At 37.6% G+C, this 22,127-nt stretch overlaps 1 protein-coding gene across 1 annotated transcript in view; it reads left to right on the forward strand.

Annotated features, from left to right (window-relative positions):
- The window catches only part of si (sucrase-isomaltase (alpha-glucosidase)), a 134,222-nt gene that overhangs the window by 71,753 nt on the left and 40,342 nt on the right, over positions 1 to 22,127 (forward strand). The window contains exons 18-26 of the mRNA XM_020940582.2: positions 4,668 to 4,724; positions 11,433 to 11,557; positions 12,255 to 12,343; positions 13,166 to 13,215; positions 14,086 to 14,265; positions 17,863 to 18,012; positions 18,621 to 18,827; positions 18,911 to 19,065; positions 21,891 to 22,059. Coding sequence (XP_020796241.2) covers positions 4,668 to 4,724; positions 11,433 to 11,557; positions 12,255 to 12,343; positions 13,166 to 13,215; positions 14,086 to 14,265; positions 17,863 to 18,012; positions 18,621 to 18,827; positions 18,911 to 19,065; positions 21,891 to 22,059 — 1,182 coding nt within the window. The remainder of the gene's footprint in view (positions 1 to 4,667; positions 4,725 to 11,432; positions 11,558 to 12,254; positions 12,344 to 13,165; positions 13,216 to 14,085; positions 14,266 to 17,862; positions 18,013 to 18,620; positions 18,828 to 18,910; positions 19,066 to 21,890; positions 22,060 to 22,127) is intronic.

A 22,127-nucleotide genomic window follows, 5' to 3' on the forward strand; every position in this document is an offset into this window, starting at 1 on the left:
TTGCTTAAGAGATATGCCATGTTTCAATATTATGCATATTCTCTATAATAAAAACTCAATTGTAAAGGTGGCTACAATTTTAATAATAATAATGCTTGTAATTTCTGCACATCTTCGAAAAAACTGATATATAGACCAAGCCATAGCAATTTAATTACAGTTTTGGCTCTTGTATTCATAACACATTTTGGCCAATTTTGTCCAATGACTTTAACACTGTTACTGCTTTATCCTCCAACGGGACCTTTAATGCTCCTTGATGACATTTCTTAGTTGGCTTTGAAAACAATGCTCTTAAATTCTGCGGGGGACAATTTCCTCTCTCAACTCTCAATTACAACACCTTTATTTTGAGCAACAGTCTGTCCACTCCAATGAAGCTATGGGGAAATCTACACTAACATACTTTGTGTTTACTCCTTGCATTACGTGTTACCTTTTTGGCTCCCCCCGGCCCTCCTTTCAGCCCTGTTTCTTGTTCCTAATGACTTTCCTCACAGGGCAATAAAATGGGACACGCTATTGAAGAGAAATGTAGAAAGGAGCAGAGCAGGGGAGACACCAGCGCCTCTGATACATTGGCTAAAATCTGTTTGAAATAGAGCAGGAGTTTCAAATTTATTTTCTCTGCTACTGCTTTTGTGCCACTGCTATTACAAACACTTACTACTATTACAACAGCTTCTATTATTATTTAACTGCTGCTAATTACTGCTACTAAAAAAAATGTATTTCCTGCCTCATTCTTTTTCTTATATTATATTTTGTATCCTGTTAGTACGACTGTCACTACAGTTGCTGCTACTACTACTATTACTACTACGACTACTACTACTACTACTACTACTACTACTTGAGTCACTTTTTTAGGGACTTGAGATTTGACTTGATAAAATGGAATAAGACTTGGGACTTGACTTGGACTTGAATGTCAGTGACTTGGGACTTGACTCAGACTTGAGGCCTGTGACTTGAGAAGACTGGATGCTTCCCCTATAATATATGTCGAAAATACGTGTCTCTTTACAGTTGATAAATGTGGCACTTAATTTTACAGGAACAAACTGGAAAATGCCCCTCCCACTTCTGTGTTTGTTACTTTGGATCAAACTGAAGTACTGTGATACTCAAATGTACTACAATACTATACAGTAATATACAGTACAATACAGTAAAACAAAGGGAACTACATAGAACATGATCTTTCCGTTTCAGTGCAGACTACACGACAAAATAACTGCATTTTTAAATCTTAATTCTTTCTATTCTAACTGTAATGATTCACACTAAGATCTTGTCAAGACTTTTAAAAAGGAAAAATTTGCATTTCTACAACTCTTATATAAAATATTCATATATAAATATACCATGACTTTGTAAATACAGTTTAGTTTAAATGTCATATAAATTGCTAAAATCTAAGCTATATTTGATACTTGAAATGACTGAAGCTCAAAGCAGATGACTTGGTCTTGACTTGGAATGACTTGGACTTATGGGCTTGTGACTTGAGACTTACTTGAGACTTGCAAAAAAAAAAATGACTCGGTCCCACCTCTGACTAAAGTTGCTGCTGCTGCTGCTGCTACAGCTACTGCAGTGACTACTACTATGTCTTCAACTACTTTTACAGTACATCTACTCCTTTGTTTGTTTGGGGCATATTTTCTGCCTCTATCTTTTGTAATACTTTTTTGTATCATTACTCCTACTGCAACAGCAACAGCAACTTGCTACTACTATTACTATTACTACTACTACTACTACTACTACTACTACTACTACTACTACTACTACTACTATAGGGCTCTTGCTACTAAAACTTTCATCACTACTACAAAGCTTCAAGTATGTCCTTTAGGTGAGTGATTGCTCTAAACAAAAACATGCAAATATCAGCCAATCTGTACTGCATATACCTAATAACTCTAGTCCTAATATTACTACCACTACTTGTAATTACTACTCCCTCCACATTTGCCTGAGAATATAGTCCCCTGCCTCTTTCTTCTCCCAGTGTCTATGTATCCTTCCGCCGCTGTCGGGGAGAGCGCTGAATTGACAGTGCTATCAAAGGCGCGTCCCTCCACTATTGATTACTCCTGTCTGCCCAGCACCTTAAGCCAGTGGAGCCTGTCACCTATCAGTCTGCGCTTGATGCTGTCTGTTCCATCATCTCTTGCATCATAAAGGCGCAGGCTCAAATGTCACCGCGCTTTTGTGGGAAACTTCATATCAGATAAAAAAGCGCTCTTTTTATAGAAGTTTCTGAATAGTCCCATCTTATCTTGATACTGTTTCAGAAATAGGAAGTGTGTCTATATAGTCTTCTCGGGGTAAAATGATGGCTGTTGTTTGGCTCAGTGGTAGAGCTGTAGCACATATTTTAGGTCACTCACCTGTCTGGGTATTTGGAGTTTATGAATGTCTCTCCTGAATCTCACTCCTTGCTCTTTTTTTTTCTATTCCTACATCATCTTTGGCTTTTTCTGACGAACACAATATCCAATGAACTCTTAACCGGACAACACTGCTTGGCTTTATTGTTGGTTTGTTATGTTTTTATGTTCAAAAACACGTGCTTTGTTGTAAGATACATATCTGTTTCATTATTATGTAAATATACAGTAGAATGCATTATGTTACCAGATTCTATCTCATCATTTTGAATTCATGAACACTATGACTATTTTTTTCTCATCTGAGAACCAAAAATATGCCTGCCTTCACTACCAGTCAAGAGCTTGTACACATTTTTTTTTTTCATTTTTGTTCTTTCTTTATTTTCATTACTATTTGGATTGTAGACTAATACTGAAGGCATACAAACTACTGGGGTGTAACGGTATCCAAGTCTCACGATACGATATCGTCACGGTATGGACCTCACGGTACGATATTTATTGCGATATCATGGGAAAGCTTACGGTACGTTGGGGAGGCTCATGATTAGGGATGTAACGATATCCAAATCTCTTGGTTTTCACAATATTTTCACAATATACATTTCACAATATTTTGTGGACAAAACTGGTAATATGCTACTTTTCCTCTTAAAATGGCTTGACAAGACTTAATCCAAAGAACTAAGACTTAAAAGTGCTTAGAACTGATATTTCTTGTAGTCTACACTGAAATGGAGCAAAGGATCATGGTCTGTGTAGTTCCCTTTGTCTTTTTTTAGCTATTGCTGCACCATAACTCTTAACTTAAGCAAAGAAACTGATTTGATTTATTGTGATGGTCCACAATATTATTTTGAGAACTTTGACGATACGATATCACAATATTTCAGTTATTGTTACATCCCTACAAACTACAAATTAACACATGGAATGTTTCAAAAAAAAAAAAAAAAAAATCAAAATGACTCAAAACTTGAAACACAGCTGTGAAAACCATTTCAGGTAACTTCATCATGAAGCTCATTGAGAGAAGGCCCAGGGTTTGCAGCCCTATCAACAAAGTAAAGGGTGGCTACTCTGAGGCACTGCGATATAAAATATAAAAAAATTATTTTGTAACTGTAACTTAGTGCTGTCAGGCGATTAAAAAAATTCTGTAATTAATTAATCTAATTAATCTCTTTTTAATCTCACCTAAAAATTGCTGAGAAAAGCCTTCAACTTGAGGTATTTTCATTTAAATTCATTATTACATTATTATTATTACATATAAACCATGAACACTCTAGAGCCACATCAGCGTGTTTGAAATTATAATGTGTTTAATGCTGATTTGCGCAAGTCTCACAGAAACGAAACTTAAAAACCGCATGGCTAATTTGCATAAACTAAGCAAGAAAAAATAAATAAAAAATGCTCTTGTGTCGCTGATGCGGTTCAGCTTCTGTGGGACTGAAGGACATGACTCAGTGAAATATGAGTGTTCTTTCTGTGACAGAGTGTTGAAGGTGAAGGTGAGTCTGTTCTGTGTTTGTGTCGTGATGTTTTCAGAGATCAGACGTGTGCAGGTTTATCGCAGATGCGGCGAGAATGAAAATGAAAATTACAATTGTTTGCGGGAGCGATGTGTTATTGTCCCAACAACACATAAAAACAGATTTTATAATAAGGCCACTCGCGTACAGAAACAGTAAAGTTAGAGATTAAAAATGAGATTAACGCGATTAAAAAACATAATGCGCTAAATATGACTGTAATTAATTAATCGCAATTAACGCGATAATTTGACACCCCTACTGTAACTTTTTTTTTTCTTTGTTACATGATGCCAAACATCATGCTTCATAGATTTAACATCTTTTGTATTTATTTAAAGTGTTTATAAAGTGCTAAACTTTGAATATTTGATTGAAATGATGTGTCCAAAATGTTCAGTGGTAGTGTAGATTATAATACATTGCAATATCACATACTCTTTATGCTCTTTCTGGCTCTACTAATATTGAATTAGATGAATCAGGTTTTATCCCCCCACTAAACCTTTTGTAAGTGCCTTGTAGCCTTGTTTATGTCAGCAGCGGCGCTTTATAAAGACTCATGTTCTTGCCTGGAAAACACAAATCAAACACAGACATGCTTTTACTCTGCGTTTGATGTCGACACCACAAATAAAAGGCACATAATCACGTATTTAACATTCAAAACATTCAGATCAGTGAGACGATGACTGTAAAATCACATCTTTGTTCTTGTTTTCTGCAGGGGACAGATACAATTCGGGCATACGTCCCAGATGCAGTGTGGTACGATTATGATACGGTAAGTAAACCAAAGAACCTACATCCATTTATAATCTATGGGCCTCAGGAGACGTCATTATCATCTGCTTATTGTGATCGGAGTTTTACATTTGTTAGGTCTTGTAAGAAAATGGAACTCGAAAGTCGGTAGCAATGGTTGGTTGCTAATGAAAGATGCTCATTCATTTTTACTGTAGATTATGTTTGGAAATGGTTTAAAAGTTGGATTTTAATTAGCTTCAGGGAGACTTCAGAGCATCTAACACATACATTTTTATCGGAGACCTGTTAAGGCAATGTTATAATGTATTTCTAGTTTTCAGTATTTTCTTTGATAGAATCAGGTCGCACCTTACAGCACAGTTAGATCATGATAATAAAATGGAAATAGCATGGAAACTGGAATAATGCATTTCCTGTATTATCAAGAAAATACTCCCCATGTTCTTGGTATTGGATGTGTCATGTTTTAATGAGTAATTACCATAGTTACCCATAATAGCTTCATGACACTTAGCCGCCATGCTGTCTTTATACTAATATAACATAGTTGAAAAGGTTTTAAAGGTTGCTATCTATGTTTAGGTTTTTTTTTTAATCAGTATTTTTCAGCTGACATTTGGAAGTCCCTTTCTAGATCAGTCCTGCTCAAAGGGAGGAGTTTTACCCTGAAACCTACCCTGGTCTTGTTTACTTTCTAGCCTTGTATGGGTTGATCATCAATTCACTGGCTTTGTGGTCTCCGGTTGTTGTAAACAAAAAATATGTTCAAGGTTCTGACCTTTTTCCATTCCACCCACTTTAGACTCTAAATGCTATCAAATCATTAATTAAGTGGGAATCCCATTCATTTCAAATCATTTGGTAAATTTGAGAAAAATGTCTCAGCTAAAATATGTTATGAAGTTGATTGGTTTGTTTAAAATGTTCTTGGAAGGCTTCTCTCTCCGGGAGGCTTTAAAACAGCTTTGTACTGTGTATAGAACTTATTTGCTGTCAAGTTCAGCAGACCCATGCAAAATAATACAACTCAACTGATGATGTTGGATAACTCCTCCCTTAGTGCAGGACTAATCTAGCTCCCTCCCCTCTTCAGCTTTTCAGAACAGTACCTTCATATTAAAAATTTACTTCCAGATGTTGAAATGTCACAAAACCTTTTCTACCATGAACCAATACTGAAGAAATGAGGGATTACATTGACAGTTTGTCACATATTTTGATACCAAATTGATTTAAAAATGCTTATGTTGTAATTTCCAACACAAGAACATTCAACAGCTATTTAGGAAAGATTTTTTATTTTTTTTTCTATCAGTGTGTGTGTTTTAACCGTATACTGAAAAAATAACAGGGTTGTCTTTGGTAAGTGAATTGTATATGCATGATAAAATGTGCATAAAATCATTTGATCTTAGTCATCTGTGCTGAGAGCCAGTGCTTTTACATAAAGCATCAAGGACATCCGGCTACACAAAAGGGATGTTTCTGATATTGTATCTGTGGATGCACTCTCTGCTAGACATCTGAAGCACTCTCAGCTATATGAATAAGGCTCTTTTGTACAGGAAGTCCAGAAGTGGCATTGGGAAATAAAAAAACAAAGAAGCCAGTACAATGTTTTTGTAGTGTTTCACGCAGAATTGAGAGTGATTTCATGCAAGGTCAAATAACTCTGTATATACAGTGTTCAGTATATTCGTAAACCCTTTTTCTTTCTATGGCTGAGTCTAAGCAGTAAGGGATTGTAACGGTGCACTGTGCATTTCTAATGGAGGGTAAGCCACTTTTTTCCTTTGCCTAGAATATTCCAGTTTGGCAATAAACAAATCTATTGAATTTATTTCAGTAGGGGTGTTGTTATTTTTGAACAGCCTCCTGTCTCCTCTCTACAGATCTTACCTGTTACCTAATAGTGCTACCTGTTTATTACCATACTGTAAATATATTCTAGGCAAAGCAATAACAAGCAGCTATCCTCTGAAAAGTTACACAGTACACCTTTAAAGGAACTGCATGCCGTCTTACTGTTTTAAACTTGCAGATATAAGACACATACAAGTATTTCTCAGGATATAGACAGGCCATGCCTCATGTGAAAGCTCAGAACCTCTAGAATTCACTCACTGAGCTGCAGAGTCTGCACTAGCTCTGATTCATGTTTACCTGCCGGTGCTGGGGTTTAGGTAGTGACTATTCATGTTTTTAGGTTTTAGGTTTAAACCAAGTGATTTCAGCATTGAAACTGAGAATCCAAATGAAAGGCTCATTCTTTCTGCTTTCTGATCATTTTTAGAAACAAAATACTGTTTTTAAGGAAAACTCCCGCACACTGTGGCATTCTTGATTTTTTAGTATGATGTTTTCAGTCCCTCAGACCTTCTTCAGGTATGAGGACAGCGCCTTCTGCTCCCCTTATATAAGTAAAGGGACTGCCCCCTCAAGAATAAGTTAAAAGTAAGTCACTTTTTAATGTTGATAATTAACTTTATATATTTTTTTTCTAATAATTTTCCAGGTGTTTTAATTCACAAGAGATTGGGGTATAGCTTTATTGGGGTCTAACTGTAAATATATTATTTTTCACTGCTGTGATTGGATCTTTACTCTTGAGGGGGCAGTCCCTTTACTTATATAAGGGGAGTGGAAGGGGCTGTTCTCATACCTGAAGAAGGTCTGAGGGACCGAAACGTTGTACCAATAAAAGAAAAATCAAGAGTGAGACAGTGTGTGGGAGTTTTCTTTAAAAACAGCTAAGTGCCTCTCCTCCAACGCACCTGTCGCCCAGTCAGGTATGCAGAGTTTACACAGAAACAAGAACCAAAACACCAAATTAAATAAGATAGATTTATGTGACATCATGTCCAATGTTTTTGTATCAGTTATCAGTGAAAGCTATATTTGGTTTGAACAAGTTTACTTCGTACCTTAGAACACAGGCGTAGAGGTCATGATTATGACATTTTAAATCAAGACCTTACATACAGTTCCTTTAAGAGATTTTAAGAATTTATGAATTAATAATAAATAGTATTAGTACAAATTATAGCTAAATTTAATGTAAATTACAGTATAGACTTACTTACTGTCACTGAGACCACAGTTTGGCAACCACTGTGCATCCATTACACGTAACATGAATATGAACCTAATTGATTGTAAGACTAGATGTTTTATTTCTCCCAGTCACCATTACAGATTGTATCAGGACCATATTACATCAGGGGCGTTAGCACACACACAGCCAACACGTATCGCATAAAAGCTTTCGCCTGAAGTTTTTTGTTTAAGATAAGACACAGGCTAGACTGAGTACAAAGCCCGAGTGAACGGAGGGACAGGGGAGGACAGAGAGAGAGAAAAGGGAACAGCGACTATCTCACTAACGCGGAGATAAAACGAGTGGCGACTTCCTCCAGGGACCTTATTTGGGCGTCACAGTGGCAATGTAAAGCGGCTGCTGATCAGATGAGCGATTAGATTGGCTGTCTTGCCGCCGGGCCCCTTGTCCTGGTTGGTCCCCTGCGATTATGTAGGAGAACAAATGCGTGGAGTGAAGGACGGCGCTGGCTACTGATGTGAGCAAAGTGACCATGGAAAAGCGGAAAAGAATGAAAACAGAGGAGATGGCGTGAGGGTGTGACAGGTGTTGAAAGAATGGTGAGCTATTGTGTGAGTGCAGAAGGTTAAATGTATGTAACTTTTTTGATGAGGGGTACCACCTGCCTATCTCCATGGAAATGTCATTGTGCTTCCTGGAATATTCCTCAGTATGCCTTTAAACCTATTCCAAAATTATAACTGCAAAGAAAATACCTTGATAAATGCATACTTAGGCAGATATTTGCACTTTTGTGTGTCTTGGCTCAGCCTTAAATCTCCAGCAGAGGTCGAAATTTTGCTTGACCCAACTGGCTGCTAAATATGCATTAAGAATATATGTATACAGCTTTATTTGAACACTTTATTCCAAAGAGGGTACTGCAAGAATGTGACTACACAACCCTCTAATCCAGTTTGTAGTAGAACAAGGTCATCAGGTTGTACTACATTGAGATTAGATTATTTTAGTGAAAAAATTGGCCTATATATCTGTTTAAACTTATGGGCAATCAGCAATCTGGAGCGAGTTTGCCTCTCCACTGATCTGATCTGTAACTAGGGGTGTCACTTGCCTCTTCACGGAAAATGCCATAATGTGGAGCAGGCCCATCAACAGACATTTTGGGGCCTGGAGCAAGAAGTGTCACATGGGCCCCCCTCTAATATGAATTTAGAAGAAGAGGGTCTAACTGTATCAACTCCCCGGGTGTGGAGCATTACAGGTCAAGCAAAAACATTTCCAGGTGTGCATTCTCAACAGAAAAAGGACTTGAGGCAGGGTTGTGTTGCAAATCTAACCGCAATGGGGGTGATAGTAGCTCGAGTGTTTGTCCACAGATCTGATGATTGGTGGGTTTTGAATCCACGGTGAGTTCACGGTGCCTTGAAGGTGGAAAAGCGTTATATAAAAATGTGACAAAAAATAGCATTTTTCACAAATTGGTCATCCATACCAAGATAGAAAGTAACAAAACCAGGAGCGATGAAAATAGTCTTGATCTGGAGAAAAATAGAAGCATTAAATACACAATAGATTGCAGGGCAGGTGGATCAAGGAAGTGGAGACGTAGAATGACTTTTTTTAGAGCGTAGGAAGTCCACGGGATTGGCCAGCAGGGATGAAAAAGAAGCTCCTTAAGGCAGACAATGAACGCTGATAAGATCTGAAATTGCTTATAGACGCTCCACTAACTCTGCACACATGTCCATAGTCCACTACTGTACTGCATAGACACACACACACGCTACCTCTGTGAGATTGAAAGCGAAGAATTAGAGCACCACTGGAGAGAATAGCCGAGCTCGGAGAAGTAACCGGGCAGGAGGAGAGCGAGGTGAGATGGAGAAAAGGGAGTTTGAAATTGTTTTAGCCTGGTCTGAGGATTGGGTGCCCACGAGAGAAGAAATTAACTGAGCTACATCTAAGGCCCCTCGGAGAAATGACTGAGATGGAGGGAGAGAGAAGGACTGAAGATTGGCTGTACTATTGCGTGAGAATAGGGGAGAGAGACAAGCGTAGGTAGAGCTAACTGGAGTTTGCGCAGACGATTACGTTTATATTCAAAAGAGCTTTGTCAGTGAAAATGAGAAGATTTATGACGTGAATACATAGGGTTATTGCAAAAAAGAAGGAAGTGAAGTTAAATTTAGGATTAGTTGACTATTCATTTACAGATTCTTAAAGTGTGTATGAGAGGTTAGACTACTAATTTCACTAAAACATAATTATATTGAAGCCTGTACAAAAAAAAAAAAATCATATAATCCCCTTATAATTTTACTTCCTGATTGAACACAGGCAGCAAATGTGACATATTTACTGTAACCTAGTAACCATTATGAAAATCAGGGTCAAAACATGTCTAAATTGCACAGTAGTTATGATTAAACCAATACAAATAAATGGCAAAACCTTTATTTTGTGAACTGATGATTTAAACTGGCAGAAAAATTATCCCTGCATTTTGGATGGAATTTTCAATGTTGATGACATGGTAGAGGTATCTATTTTAGGATTCAATGCTGGTTCCTGTATTTTTGTACTTTTCTTTTGATTTTTTTCCCCCCCCACAGGTACTATCCCACCATGCCAACTAATAATTTGGAAAAACATGAAAACCTGTCATATGCAATTTAAGTTATACAAATCAACAGGATACTGAGAAATAATAGTAATTTCTTGGGTATCTACAGAAGAAAACTGTAGAAGATATTGTTAGAATTTATTTTAGAAAATGTCCAATATAATGCTTAAATGTGGACTCAATAACTTTTCCGTCACATGTTTATTGACATGGAGATGTTACTGCTTTGCTGTGGGGGTCACTTTGTTGTTTCCATGGAGATAGATACGTTTAATACCATACTGTGGAGCATTTAAGACACAGCAGTGAAAGTTACATACATGTGCATCTTTAAATGTACTGTTTTGAGATTTTAACATAACAGTTCCATCATAAATACTATGTCTAATGAGTTGTATTTTATACCTATGCACATTCAAGTTACACAGGTATATTCATTGTTAGCTATGGATGTGCAACCCAAAATCGTAGCTTTATACTCTACCTAGGTACTCCTTACAAAGGTTTTGACTCAAGATATGGAAATGGGTCCTTGGGAGCTGCATCATTGTTATATTCTTCTGATTGACTGATGGGTCAAATGCGAAGGACAGATTTTACAAATGGGGACAATAAAGTACAAATCTCAAAACCTCAAATACTGTATAATCTGGCTAAATCGTGGTCTGTAAATCCGCAAATGTTAATATTTCACATCAGAGGGCTACTGAAGCAGAAATAACTATATTGCTGAAAAGTGTGGATGACTAACTCTTCTGATCATACTGCAGAGAACACTCTATCAAAGCCTGCTCATGTTTACTAATCAGAGTCCACTTCAGGCAGACCCCTTTGCACCCGGGACACCTGCACCTACATGGACCGAAATAGCAAGTGCTCTCCACTGCACCCACGCAGTCTGCCAGCTCACGACCTGCTCTGCTCAACATAACCACACTATTGCATCATATTAACACCAAAAATACTACATGATCTTCTTTATATATTTATATATATAAATAAATATGTTTGCGTTCTTCAGTACATGCTGCGTTTTTCAGATGGAGAGAATTACACCTCGCAGGCAGTTTGTTGACATGTACATCCCTGGAGACAAAATGGGCTTGCACATCAGAGGAGGAGCCATTCTTCCCACACAACAGCCAGCAGTCACCACTACATACAGGTACTGAGTTATGATAATAATGAATTTGATTTACATAGCGCTTTTTGGACACACAAAGACCCTTTTACACAGCATTATTCATTCACCACACAGTCAGTGGGGGTAAGCTACCATTGTAGCCACAGATGCCCTGAGGCAGACTGATGGAGGCTGTAAATCCAGCCACCTGTCCCTTCAACCACCACCAACACTCACGCACACACACCACACTCACACATGGCAATGCAGGTGAAGTGCCTAAAAACACAACTCTTTTTTTTTCTTTACTAAAGTCAAGTTATTTCAGTTCATCAAGTAAAAACATGTGGTTTTTTTCATGCATGTTTTTATAAATTTTTGCCCTTTAAATGGATGACAGGTGATAATTATATCTTTTGTATTAATTTGTTTGAGTTTAACTTTTTGAAGGTGGGAAATGTCAGTTGAAAATGGTGATTAAAAACTACTGTCACCCTTCTTGCCATGATGCCTCTAGATCTACAAAAAAAATAAAAAATCTGTGAAAACTAATATTAATGGAACACTTTTGTAATTTTGTAAATTATTGGTAATAAAAATGATTTTAAAATGAAACTGGATTTCACCAAACTCTTCAGCCATCTTGATATTTTTCCGTATTTCCAGACAATAGTAGAATGTGAGTGAGCTGTTCACACGTGTCTCACATGTGAATCTGTGTGTGTGTGCTTCCTCACAGTCGCACCAACCCCATGGGCCTGATCGTGGCTCTCGACGACAACAGCCAGGCCACAGGGGAGCTATTCTGGGACGACGGAGACACGCGCGGTACTCTGCCTCCCCTCTCACGTTTTCTCCTTTTCCCCAGTGCTCACAAATCCACTCCATCTTGTTCAAATCACTCATTAGCTAGATTCTTTTAAGCTCTTGTGTTGTTTAGCACCAAGTATCTTGTGAGTCAGTTGTGATCCTGCTTGTGTAACCGAGTGTTGTTGTTGTTGTTAGCCTTGTATAATTTTCCCTGCACGTGAAGCACACAGGTAAGCACAGGCTAAGGAGGGATTTCATTAATTTAGTAGCACTTATTTGCGGTGACTTTCTCTGGTTTGCATACTGTCTTACTTATTTTGTTGTCAGTTTCAATCATTTAGTTTCTAATTACCATTTATAGAGTGGTTCTTTTTTTCACATAGTACCATAGACTGTATATAGACGTGGACTGAGAGCGTGTGACGTCACCCTTAGTGTTTGGCTGCAGCCAAATGAAGCTAATCAAGTCAATCGACCCAGTTGCTAATGGTAGAGTGAGCAACGTCGGGGAAACAAGGCACATGATTTGTCCGTTATAGCTTTAGTTTAAGATAAAGAAATAGGAAAATTAAAACACCAAGTTCATGTAGAGTATCAGTGTGTTTTGACGATTTTTCAATAGAAAGTGACTTGAAACATGACAGCCAGCGGGCTAGTTATAGCTATATACCAATATACTTAGTAGAGTCTAACAGTGTAAAGCACACGGAGGTGAACTGCCACACACCTGTACTTGTACACTTGTACACTGCGAGCACAGGCACATTAGCAAGCGAAAGTCAATGGAGTTATATTGTGGGACTGTGTACTAGCTTTTTGTTTTTGCTTATCTCATTGCAGCAACGGTGGAAACAGGAAAATACATCCACTACCAGTTTTCAGTTCTCTATGTAAGTTTTCATACAGTCTTTCCCCCCTGCGGTACTCCTCTGATCTGGACTTTAACCCAGTGTTGAAAGCACTCGGGAGCAAAAACTTCCCCTATGCCCGGAACAGCCATCATGATTGATCCATGGTCCTCTGCAGGAGCTTTTTTGGATCTAGTAGCCAGAGAGCTGCTCACATGTTTAATGCAGCCCGGAGCTGGAACTCCTGTAGATTTTGTAATTACAAAGGATGCCCTGGCTTCACCTCTGTAAGGCCACGATGACTTTGAATATTTGTATTGGAGTTTAGTGGGCAATGTTCAGTCATTTTAGTGGCACTTGAATCTCCATCCAAGTCTATAAAGGACCTATTTATCTCTCAGATGTAACAAGACAAGGCATAGATTAGTAATATAGAATTTAAAATAGAAGACATGATTAGATATTTACTATTTGAGGAATAATTGTGTTTATAATACAGTACTTAAGACAAAGTGAAGTTTACAGTTATATTATATATAGTTCAAGATAATTAATAAAACACTAACGGCAAAGACATTACTCAAAAAAAATAAATACAAAAAAAACTCACTCCACATGAAAAATATTATACAACAGTATACACTTGTACCAGCTATTTGCAGTTCATAATTGCTGTCACACTCATCTACAGCTTTTTAATTACCGATTGCTTATTGAGATGCTACCCTATTTACATTCTAAGCTAGGGTTTCCCCAACTCTTAATAAGTCAACACTGGGTACATTTACCAGAAAACTTCAGATAAAATGATCAGATAACCCAAAAACTTGATTTTTGTTGTGTGAATAAAATGTATTTGTTTTCATAGGAGTAAAACCACTACAGAACTTAAAATTTGCCTTTCTTTTGTAGAGAATTCTCACACTTCAAGCCACCCATGTTGGCTACACAGACCCAAACAACCTGAAATTCGATGACATAACCATCCTGGGTGTACCACTGACTCCATCGAGCGTCACTGTCGTAAATACTAAGACTAGTGAGGTCACTCAGGTGCCCTCTGCCAACATCCAGCATGACAAAACCAAGAAGGTAAGCATGCAATTATTATCTTTTTGTTTGATTATTTTAAGATGCTTCTAGATAACAGGCTCTCATTTAGTTGGATTCTGAGATCATCTACTTAATCTAACCTAACATTTGACGATTAAAGGTGCTGTACCTGAAAAACTAGTTAACTTTAAACTGTTTGCAGTGGTCCAAATTTTGCTAATGCATTCTGAGCATCCTAATTATTACCTGTTTATTAGCACTTTTCATAACATTCATGGGCCAGAGCAGAATTTACAATAAAGCTGACAATAAATAGCATGCTATCTGGGCACTTACTGTTGAAATAAAATAGAACACTCTATAATTATAAGCAGACAGCAGATATTGGTCTTATTTTCACCCTAAGAGATGCTTGTACTGGGGCAAAATATTACTTAATTGCATGAAACTAATCAGATTCAGGCCCTTTAAGCTTCTCTTATCTGAAATTTGGGTTTAAAATGAAGAAAGTTCTTAGGCTACCTTAAGACTACACATATAATTCTGGGACTAAACAAGGCCTAGACCAGAACTAAACAAGTACAGAAGAGAATCAACCCATCTGGACTAAATGGGACCAAACCAGGACCAATTCTGATTCTAAGTCTTTCAATTACCTATGCTAAACAGATTTCCCCATGAGGACAATACAGTGCAACTAAACCTTAATACCTATCCCTAATGTGAAAATCCTAAACCCTGCCAAGTCCAGCAGTTCCACCTGTAAACATACATGGATAAAAAAACATTGATTTCTTAGTAACATTTTATCTGACACAAAATGGCGACTATGGAGACACAATGCCCCGTAATGACCGCTTTGTTCCTTTAGCAGCTTTTCCTCTTTTATCACATCATTATTATACGCCATATAAAGAAACTCCCAAACGCTCCCATAAATTCATTTTATGAGAAAAAACCTTGTGGGTACCTGGCTAGGCAGAAGCTGTGTGTATGGCTTTTGAGCGCGACTACCTTTGTTCCATTTATTTCAATAAAACCAGCAAAAAACTATTACTCTCCGGTCCAAGGTGAGACGCAAAGCATAAGAAATGCTAACAGTTAACATCATGTGTGTAAAATGACTAGTAGGTCAGTTTAAACGGTACTGCCATCATCTTTATTGCTGCTACAGTTTGCACACGGACCCTCATATGTAGCCACGCATGCTGGAATGTGATTGTTTATATGTCAGCACTCAAGGTCCCGGCCTGGTTTTATCAAATGATTCTCAGTTGTAATCATTTCCTCAGGGTGAAGGGTAACTGCGCTGTTAAGTCTAAACTGATTTGTCACGTCCATCGGTCTCTGCACGCTTGGGCCAACCGGACCTTGAGAGGAGCGGCCAGCCGACAAAACGCATTTAGGTCAATAAACAGGTGCAACAAAACGGCAATTCTCGACAGAGTTAGCTCAAGTTTTGCAAGGGCTTGTGCTTCGTTGTAAACAAGGATGTTTTGTAGTTTGAGCAGTGCGTGGGTTTTTAAACAAATAATCCAGCCACATACGAACAGTGTCATGCTAGTTCCTTGCCTGATCCCTTCGACATTCTCTTTGAATCCAGTAGGAAACTTGGAAATGGTCCAGTCACAGCCGCTAATTTATATTCCGTGTCTCTGAAGACATCTTCTCTCAAAAATTATATAAATAAGTTTAGTGATTTGCTTCTTGATTCTTAGTCTTCTGTGTTATTTTTCCTTTTGTTATTTCCAAATTTCTCCTTGTTTTATTTTGTCACGAACACACCATGCATTTCCCTGATTGGTTACTCTGCCTATCAATCATACTTAACTGAAACTGGATTTGTTAGGATACAGTTCCAAATCCATACATCTTTGTAAAGCGTGTGGTTCTGGCTGGTCTGGTGAGCTACTTCCAAGCCTGGCAATTAGGGGTGTAACGATATCCAAGTCTTACAATACAATATCGTCACAGTATGAACCTCACAGTATGATATTTATTGCGATATTGTGGGAAAGCTCACGATATGGTGGGGAGGCTCATGATTATAGATGTAACAATATCCAAATCTCGGTACAATATTTTCATCATATATATCTCACGGTACAATATTTATTGCGATATTTTATGGAAGCTTACAAACAAAACTGTGAATATGCTACTTTTTCCTCAATGCCTTGATGAGACTTAATCCAAAGAACTAAGACTTAAAAGTGCTTAGAACTGTTATTTCTTCTTGTAGTCTATACTGAAATGGAGCAACAGATCATAGTCTACATAGTTCCCTCTGTCTTTTATTTTTTAGCTATTGCTGCACCATCACTCTTCATTTCAGCAAAGAGACTTGTAATTTGATATATTGTGATGGTCCATGATATTATTGTGAGAACTTTAATGATACTATATCACGATATTTCAGTTATTGTTATATCCCTACTGGCAATGAGTTTAGAGTTAAGGAGCTGCACATATGGACATGCAATATTACCTTTTCCAGCATTCCTAAACATAATTTAAATACCACATAGAAGTAAAATACCCCGTCTTTAAACATTTTAATAGCAGACTTCTTCATTGTGTTTAGTAACCCATTTCTTTGCATTTGGAAGTTAAAAATCCCAGTAGCTGCAGGGGTTGCAAGTGAAAAAAGGTATGAGAACCACTGGCATAAATAATAAACAATACGGCACCTGCTATATTCCATTTAACTCGTATTTGAAATCAAAATCATGTGGCTTTTGCTTTGTAATTCAACCGAATTGCTGGATAATTGCAGTCTGAATTGGCACATGAGCAGATTGGGCACAGAAGATGATCCGTGCAGGCCTAGATTACTCAGATGGTGAATGTAGTGACTGGAGTAAATGGGGCTCCCTCAGAAGGAGAGGAAGAGTGACTCATAATTCCCACCAGAGCTTGTTGAAACAGCAAGGGAAATTAACAGCTGTGTCCTAATTGATGGCACATGCAAGAGAAGAACAGCCACTGAATCTCAAACAGGCTCGAATATGCTCCCAGGCATGATGGGAAGTGGCAAAGATGTGGTGGCGATATCCAAATCAGCCATTTTGTCATTTCAGAAAACTAAAGGAGACACATTATAAAAATTGAAGTGTATGTGTCATAAAACATTTTGTAATATTGTTCTTGTAATAGTGTAGTAGTGTACAAATGAGATGACTTAAACTTGCAAGAATGAAACAAAACAAGACTAAAATCCATAAATGCAAAGGTTATCTAAGAGTGAAAACTACACTATCATCATCACCTGAGTGACCTAATGGAATTGAAAAAAATAGATACGTGTAAAATTTAAGAAAATGTGCAAGATTATAGCCAAAGCAACAAATTTCCATGGAAACAAGCAGGACCAAATGTGTGTCAGGTTTGTGTGGCGATACAAGCCTGCCACCCTTTCTTCAAGTGCAATGCAATTTGTGCTGTACTTTTTAAGAAAAAATAATATTCTTTTGTAATGTTACTTTTTCCATTGGCCTTTTTTTGACCATTCAAATGGCACAAGATATTCAAAAACTTTCAGTGTCACTGCAAAAGAAAAACAAAACACATACAAAAGATACTACTTACAGATTTTGAAATAATCCTAAGCATTCCCGTGTGGTTTTACTTTTTTAGGTTTTGTTCCTGCGCCGCCTGGGCCTAACACTGGGCGAGTCCTACACTGTCGAGTGGAACCAGCCAGTAGCCGAGTTCGAGCGCTTCGACTGCCATCCTGAAGAGAACGCAGATCAGGCTAAGTGCCAGGCCAGAGGCTGCATCTGGGAGGTGAGGAAATGAATAGTTATTATGTTGACGTGGATTCATGTGCTGCTGGGGAATTTTGGTTTTGTCTTTAATCTTACACTATGGAACTTTTCTGGTGAGTTCTGCCACTGCTTTGCCTGGAATGTTCCTCAGTATGGCATTAAACTCATCTATCATTAAACTCGTCTACCTTGCATTTATTCATTTACTGGTGTCTTTGTTGCTCAAATGTACCTTGAAAGTAACAATGTGCCTTGATACATTCTTACGTTGGTGTTGCATGCTTTCCAAGGGCGTAAAAGAGTTTAATGCCATACTGTTGGAGCATTTCAGGCAAAACATCTATATAGAGACAAGCATGTGGCTGAGCCTACAGCAGAAAAGTTACATAGTGCACCTTTATTTGAAAGAAATTCCTGTATATGTGATTATAGTACACACACAAAACTATAGTCTCTCAAATAATACAAAAGAACATCATTTACTATATCACAAACCTTCCTTAATAAAACAAATAAATACATAAATATATTGGTGAACTATGCTTAGCAGCAATAGTGATGTAATGTAGAAATTTACTTTTGTCACATAAATATAAGTTGTTTTTTGTTTTGTTTTCTTTTCTTTAGCCAAGCAATCTTGACAAGGTCCCATGGTGCTTCTATCCTAATGACTATGGATACACATACACCAGCTTTACTCAGACAGAATCAGGTATGACTCTGGACATCAGTAGGAATACAAAGCACAGAAGCACGAACCGCGCAGGCTCACCCGACATCAACAACCTACGAGTCGAAATCTTCTATCTCTCAAGTGACATGTTGCGCTTTAAGGTATTGTAAAATGCATTCCTTATCATGAATATATCATTTATGTGTATGGTATTAATATTTCATTTTGTTTGTATTTTTTTTAGATTTGGGATCCAACTACAAAACGCTATGAAGTCCCTGTACCACTAAATGTACCAGCTACACCTGAGACTGATGAGAGCAAGAGGATGTACAGGGTTGAACTCATCAATAATCCATTTGGCATTCGAGTTATTAGGAAGAGCACAGGAACCACCATGTGAGTACCTACTAGTGTTTTTTTAGTCGATTAATATAATTGCAAAACTAAATGTGGTTTCGATGACACCAAGACTTGCACTTCAAATTAAATGTAATCAAACTAAACTTTTGGTTTTGAAGTTGTTGTTTTGCTACCAACAAGGTAGCTTCTTCAGGGCACCAGGGGCATGACTCTCTTCGAAGGGTCTTTTTTTTTCGTCACCACTCACCTCTACATCCTGAGGGAGTCACAGTCACCAGTACAAGCCCAGATGAAGCTACCTAGTTGGTTTAGTTGAACCCGTTGAAAATGTTTTATTCCCTGGATGTATGCATCAATTAGTTAAAATGAAATGAAATAAATCACCTTTTCTATGTGATTATTTTATTTTATTTATTTATTTTTCTTAAAACAGAATCAATACATTTCCATTCCAGTACATTCAAAATATTAGCTTTTAAAATTAAAGTAAAAGGAAGTAGTTTAACTGTAATTTTTCTAGTGGAGAGTTTCTGTTTCTTACTTGGTTTGCTGGAATGTTCCATAGTCTGGCATTAAGCATTCATTCAATTACAGGGGTTTTGTTGCTTAAACAATGCCTTGAAAAACATGTATTTTAAGTGAGCATGGTTGCCTCTCCACTGATCTGATCTGTAAGGTAATGGATAAGTGAAATGATATACAGTGAAACATTCCAGAAAAAGCACTAACAACAATGGAGACAACCAGATGGTGAACCCTTTCTTTTGTTTCCTTCTAAATCAAAATATAACAATGTCGCTGACTATTTTTGACATGCACAGAGGTAAGTTTTCCAACACTAAATAAAGACCTTTTTCATAATATTTCCTCACCAAATATAAAACCCTATAAACCCATAGCGCATCTTGAACACCATTACATAACCCGATTATTACAAATTCTCACTATACCATCATGAGTATTTTTGGGCTAATTGCATAAAAAGTTTCTTCCCCTAAGTGAGTTTATTTTAAGACCCCGTAGTTCCTGTTGTTAACAAGAAATAAAAACAGTAGACAAGGCTCTGTTTGACTTTTTTATTTTAAGAGCAGGAGGCTTTGGGGATTAAAGCTGAAATGCTGACTCAGCCCCGTGGCGCTGGGTGTACCTCATCAGATATGCCCAGGAAAAGAGAGAAAGCCTACGGTAGCTTCCTCTTGTTCAGCACTCACAATATTGTCACATAAAAGAGCAACTGTCACCAAGTCTCTTTAAAAGAATGTGTTTAAAGCCAAGCTAGCAGTATTCTGTAGTCAAGCCAATGTTTGTTTTGAACTGCCAGTCTGCCACAGTTCATTTTGCAAAACAGGACACAGCTTGAAAATAAGCAGTTTTTTATTTGACCTTGATAGCAAAGTAGGTAGCTTTTTTAAACTTTTTTTGTAATTGGGGATAATCCTCATCATGTACTTCCAATCAGTGACATTTAAAATAGTAGGCGTCCCCATATTCCCAATTCACATCTGTCTCACCACGGCCTCTTAGACTGATGTGTATACTTTTATGTATTTATCCATCTGGAGCGGCTCTCACTGAAAACAGTTGGGAAAAGCTGTAACGATGAATTTGAATCTGACTGATCGAATAACATCACAACAAGCCGAAAAATCAAATTTTTGTAACGTCCAATTGAGAGAAAAGCACAGACATCTTCCCTGTCCACAAATGCAAAAAGCTCTTACCTTCTGCACATTTTTCACACAAAAATTGTTTGTATTTTTTGCTACTGAAGACTGAAGTAAGTCAGTTGGTATCAATCATTTTCTTCAAGCATACTTCACATTCACGAAAGGGCCCATATTATGCTGTTTTCTGATTTGTTATAATGTTGTTTCTTTATGAAAACATACCTGGAGATGTGTTTTGTTTCATTCACACATTTAACACACAAACCCTGCATATTTAGCCTCTTATTTAAGTATTTAGGCTTATATTTAAGTTTTTTTCTCAAACAGAAAACACAGTGCCATGGTAGCTGAGTGGCTAGTACTCATGCCTCACAGCAAGAAGGTTCTGGGTTCAATCCCTGGGTTCCCTCAGCCCTTCTGTGTGGAGTTTGCATGCTTTTCCCCGTGTCTGGATGGGTGCTCTGGTTTCCCCCATCAACCCAAAACATGCTATATAGGTCTCCAGGAAGAATAGCTGATAACGGATAGCTAAGGTCAATTAAATATAATCAATCAATTATGGGGACTACAGGTGGAAATTTTCACTGATGCTACAACCTGGTACAGTGCATCTGTCCTGTTAAGTTTAATGTATATTGTGCACTGTCCCTGTCTCATTAAATAAATAAATAAATTGTTCCACCTTGTGATGTCATGTGGTAATACAGGAAGTTCTCCCCTGTGTTTTTAAACTCCACGCACCTTCACTAGAATCATCATTTATAAAAATTTTTAGACTTGGAATTGCCAATCTCTACTGAACTAAAGGTAAAAGGTAGCTATTTTACTTTAAAACTACTACCTGATGACATCACAAGGTGTAACAGAGCATTTTGAGCTTTGGAGAATGGACTCAATAAATAACTCCATAAAGGTTTACTCAAACATGTGTGAATTAAACAAAACACAACTACAGGTATGTTTTTGATAAGGTAACAACATAAAAAAAATCCTTAAAGCTCACAAGAGTCAATTATGCCTAATATAGGATCTTTAAGTGTACGTATTTGTAATTGAGTATATTTTCCTTTATGTTACTGTACTTTTACTTAACAAGTTTTCACTTCTCTTTTCAGCACTATCTATGTTACTCTGTCCACTAAAATTCAACTAACGTGTAAGCTACATTTAACACACTGATGTTTTTGTTGTTAGCTGGGACTCGTCACTGCCTGGGTTTACCTTCTCCGACCTGTTCATCCAAGTGTCCACCAGGCTGTCGTCAGACTTTGTCTATGGCTTTGGAGAGACAGAACACCCCACCTACAGACACAACCTCTACTACCACACCTGGGGCATGTTCGCCAAGGACCAGCCACCGGGCGTAAGTACCAGATCACTATTCACAACTAACTTGGTGTTTGCTCTATTTTACAAGTGTGCTTTGTAACT

The sequence above is a fragment of the Boleophthalmus pectinirostris genome, unplaced genomic scaffold, assembly GCF_026225935.1.
Source record: "Boleophthalmus pectinirostris isolate CB_2022bp ecotype Guang Dong unplaced genomic scaffold, ASM2622593v1 HiC_scaffold_9, whole genome shotgun sequence".
Lineage (NCBI taxonomy): Eukaryota > Metazoa > Chordata > Actinopteri > Gobiiformes > Gobiidae > Boleophthalmus > Boleophthalmus pectinirostris.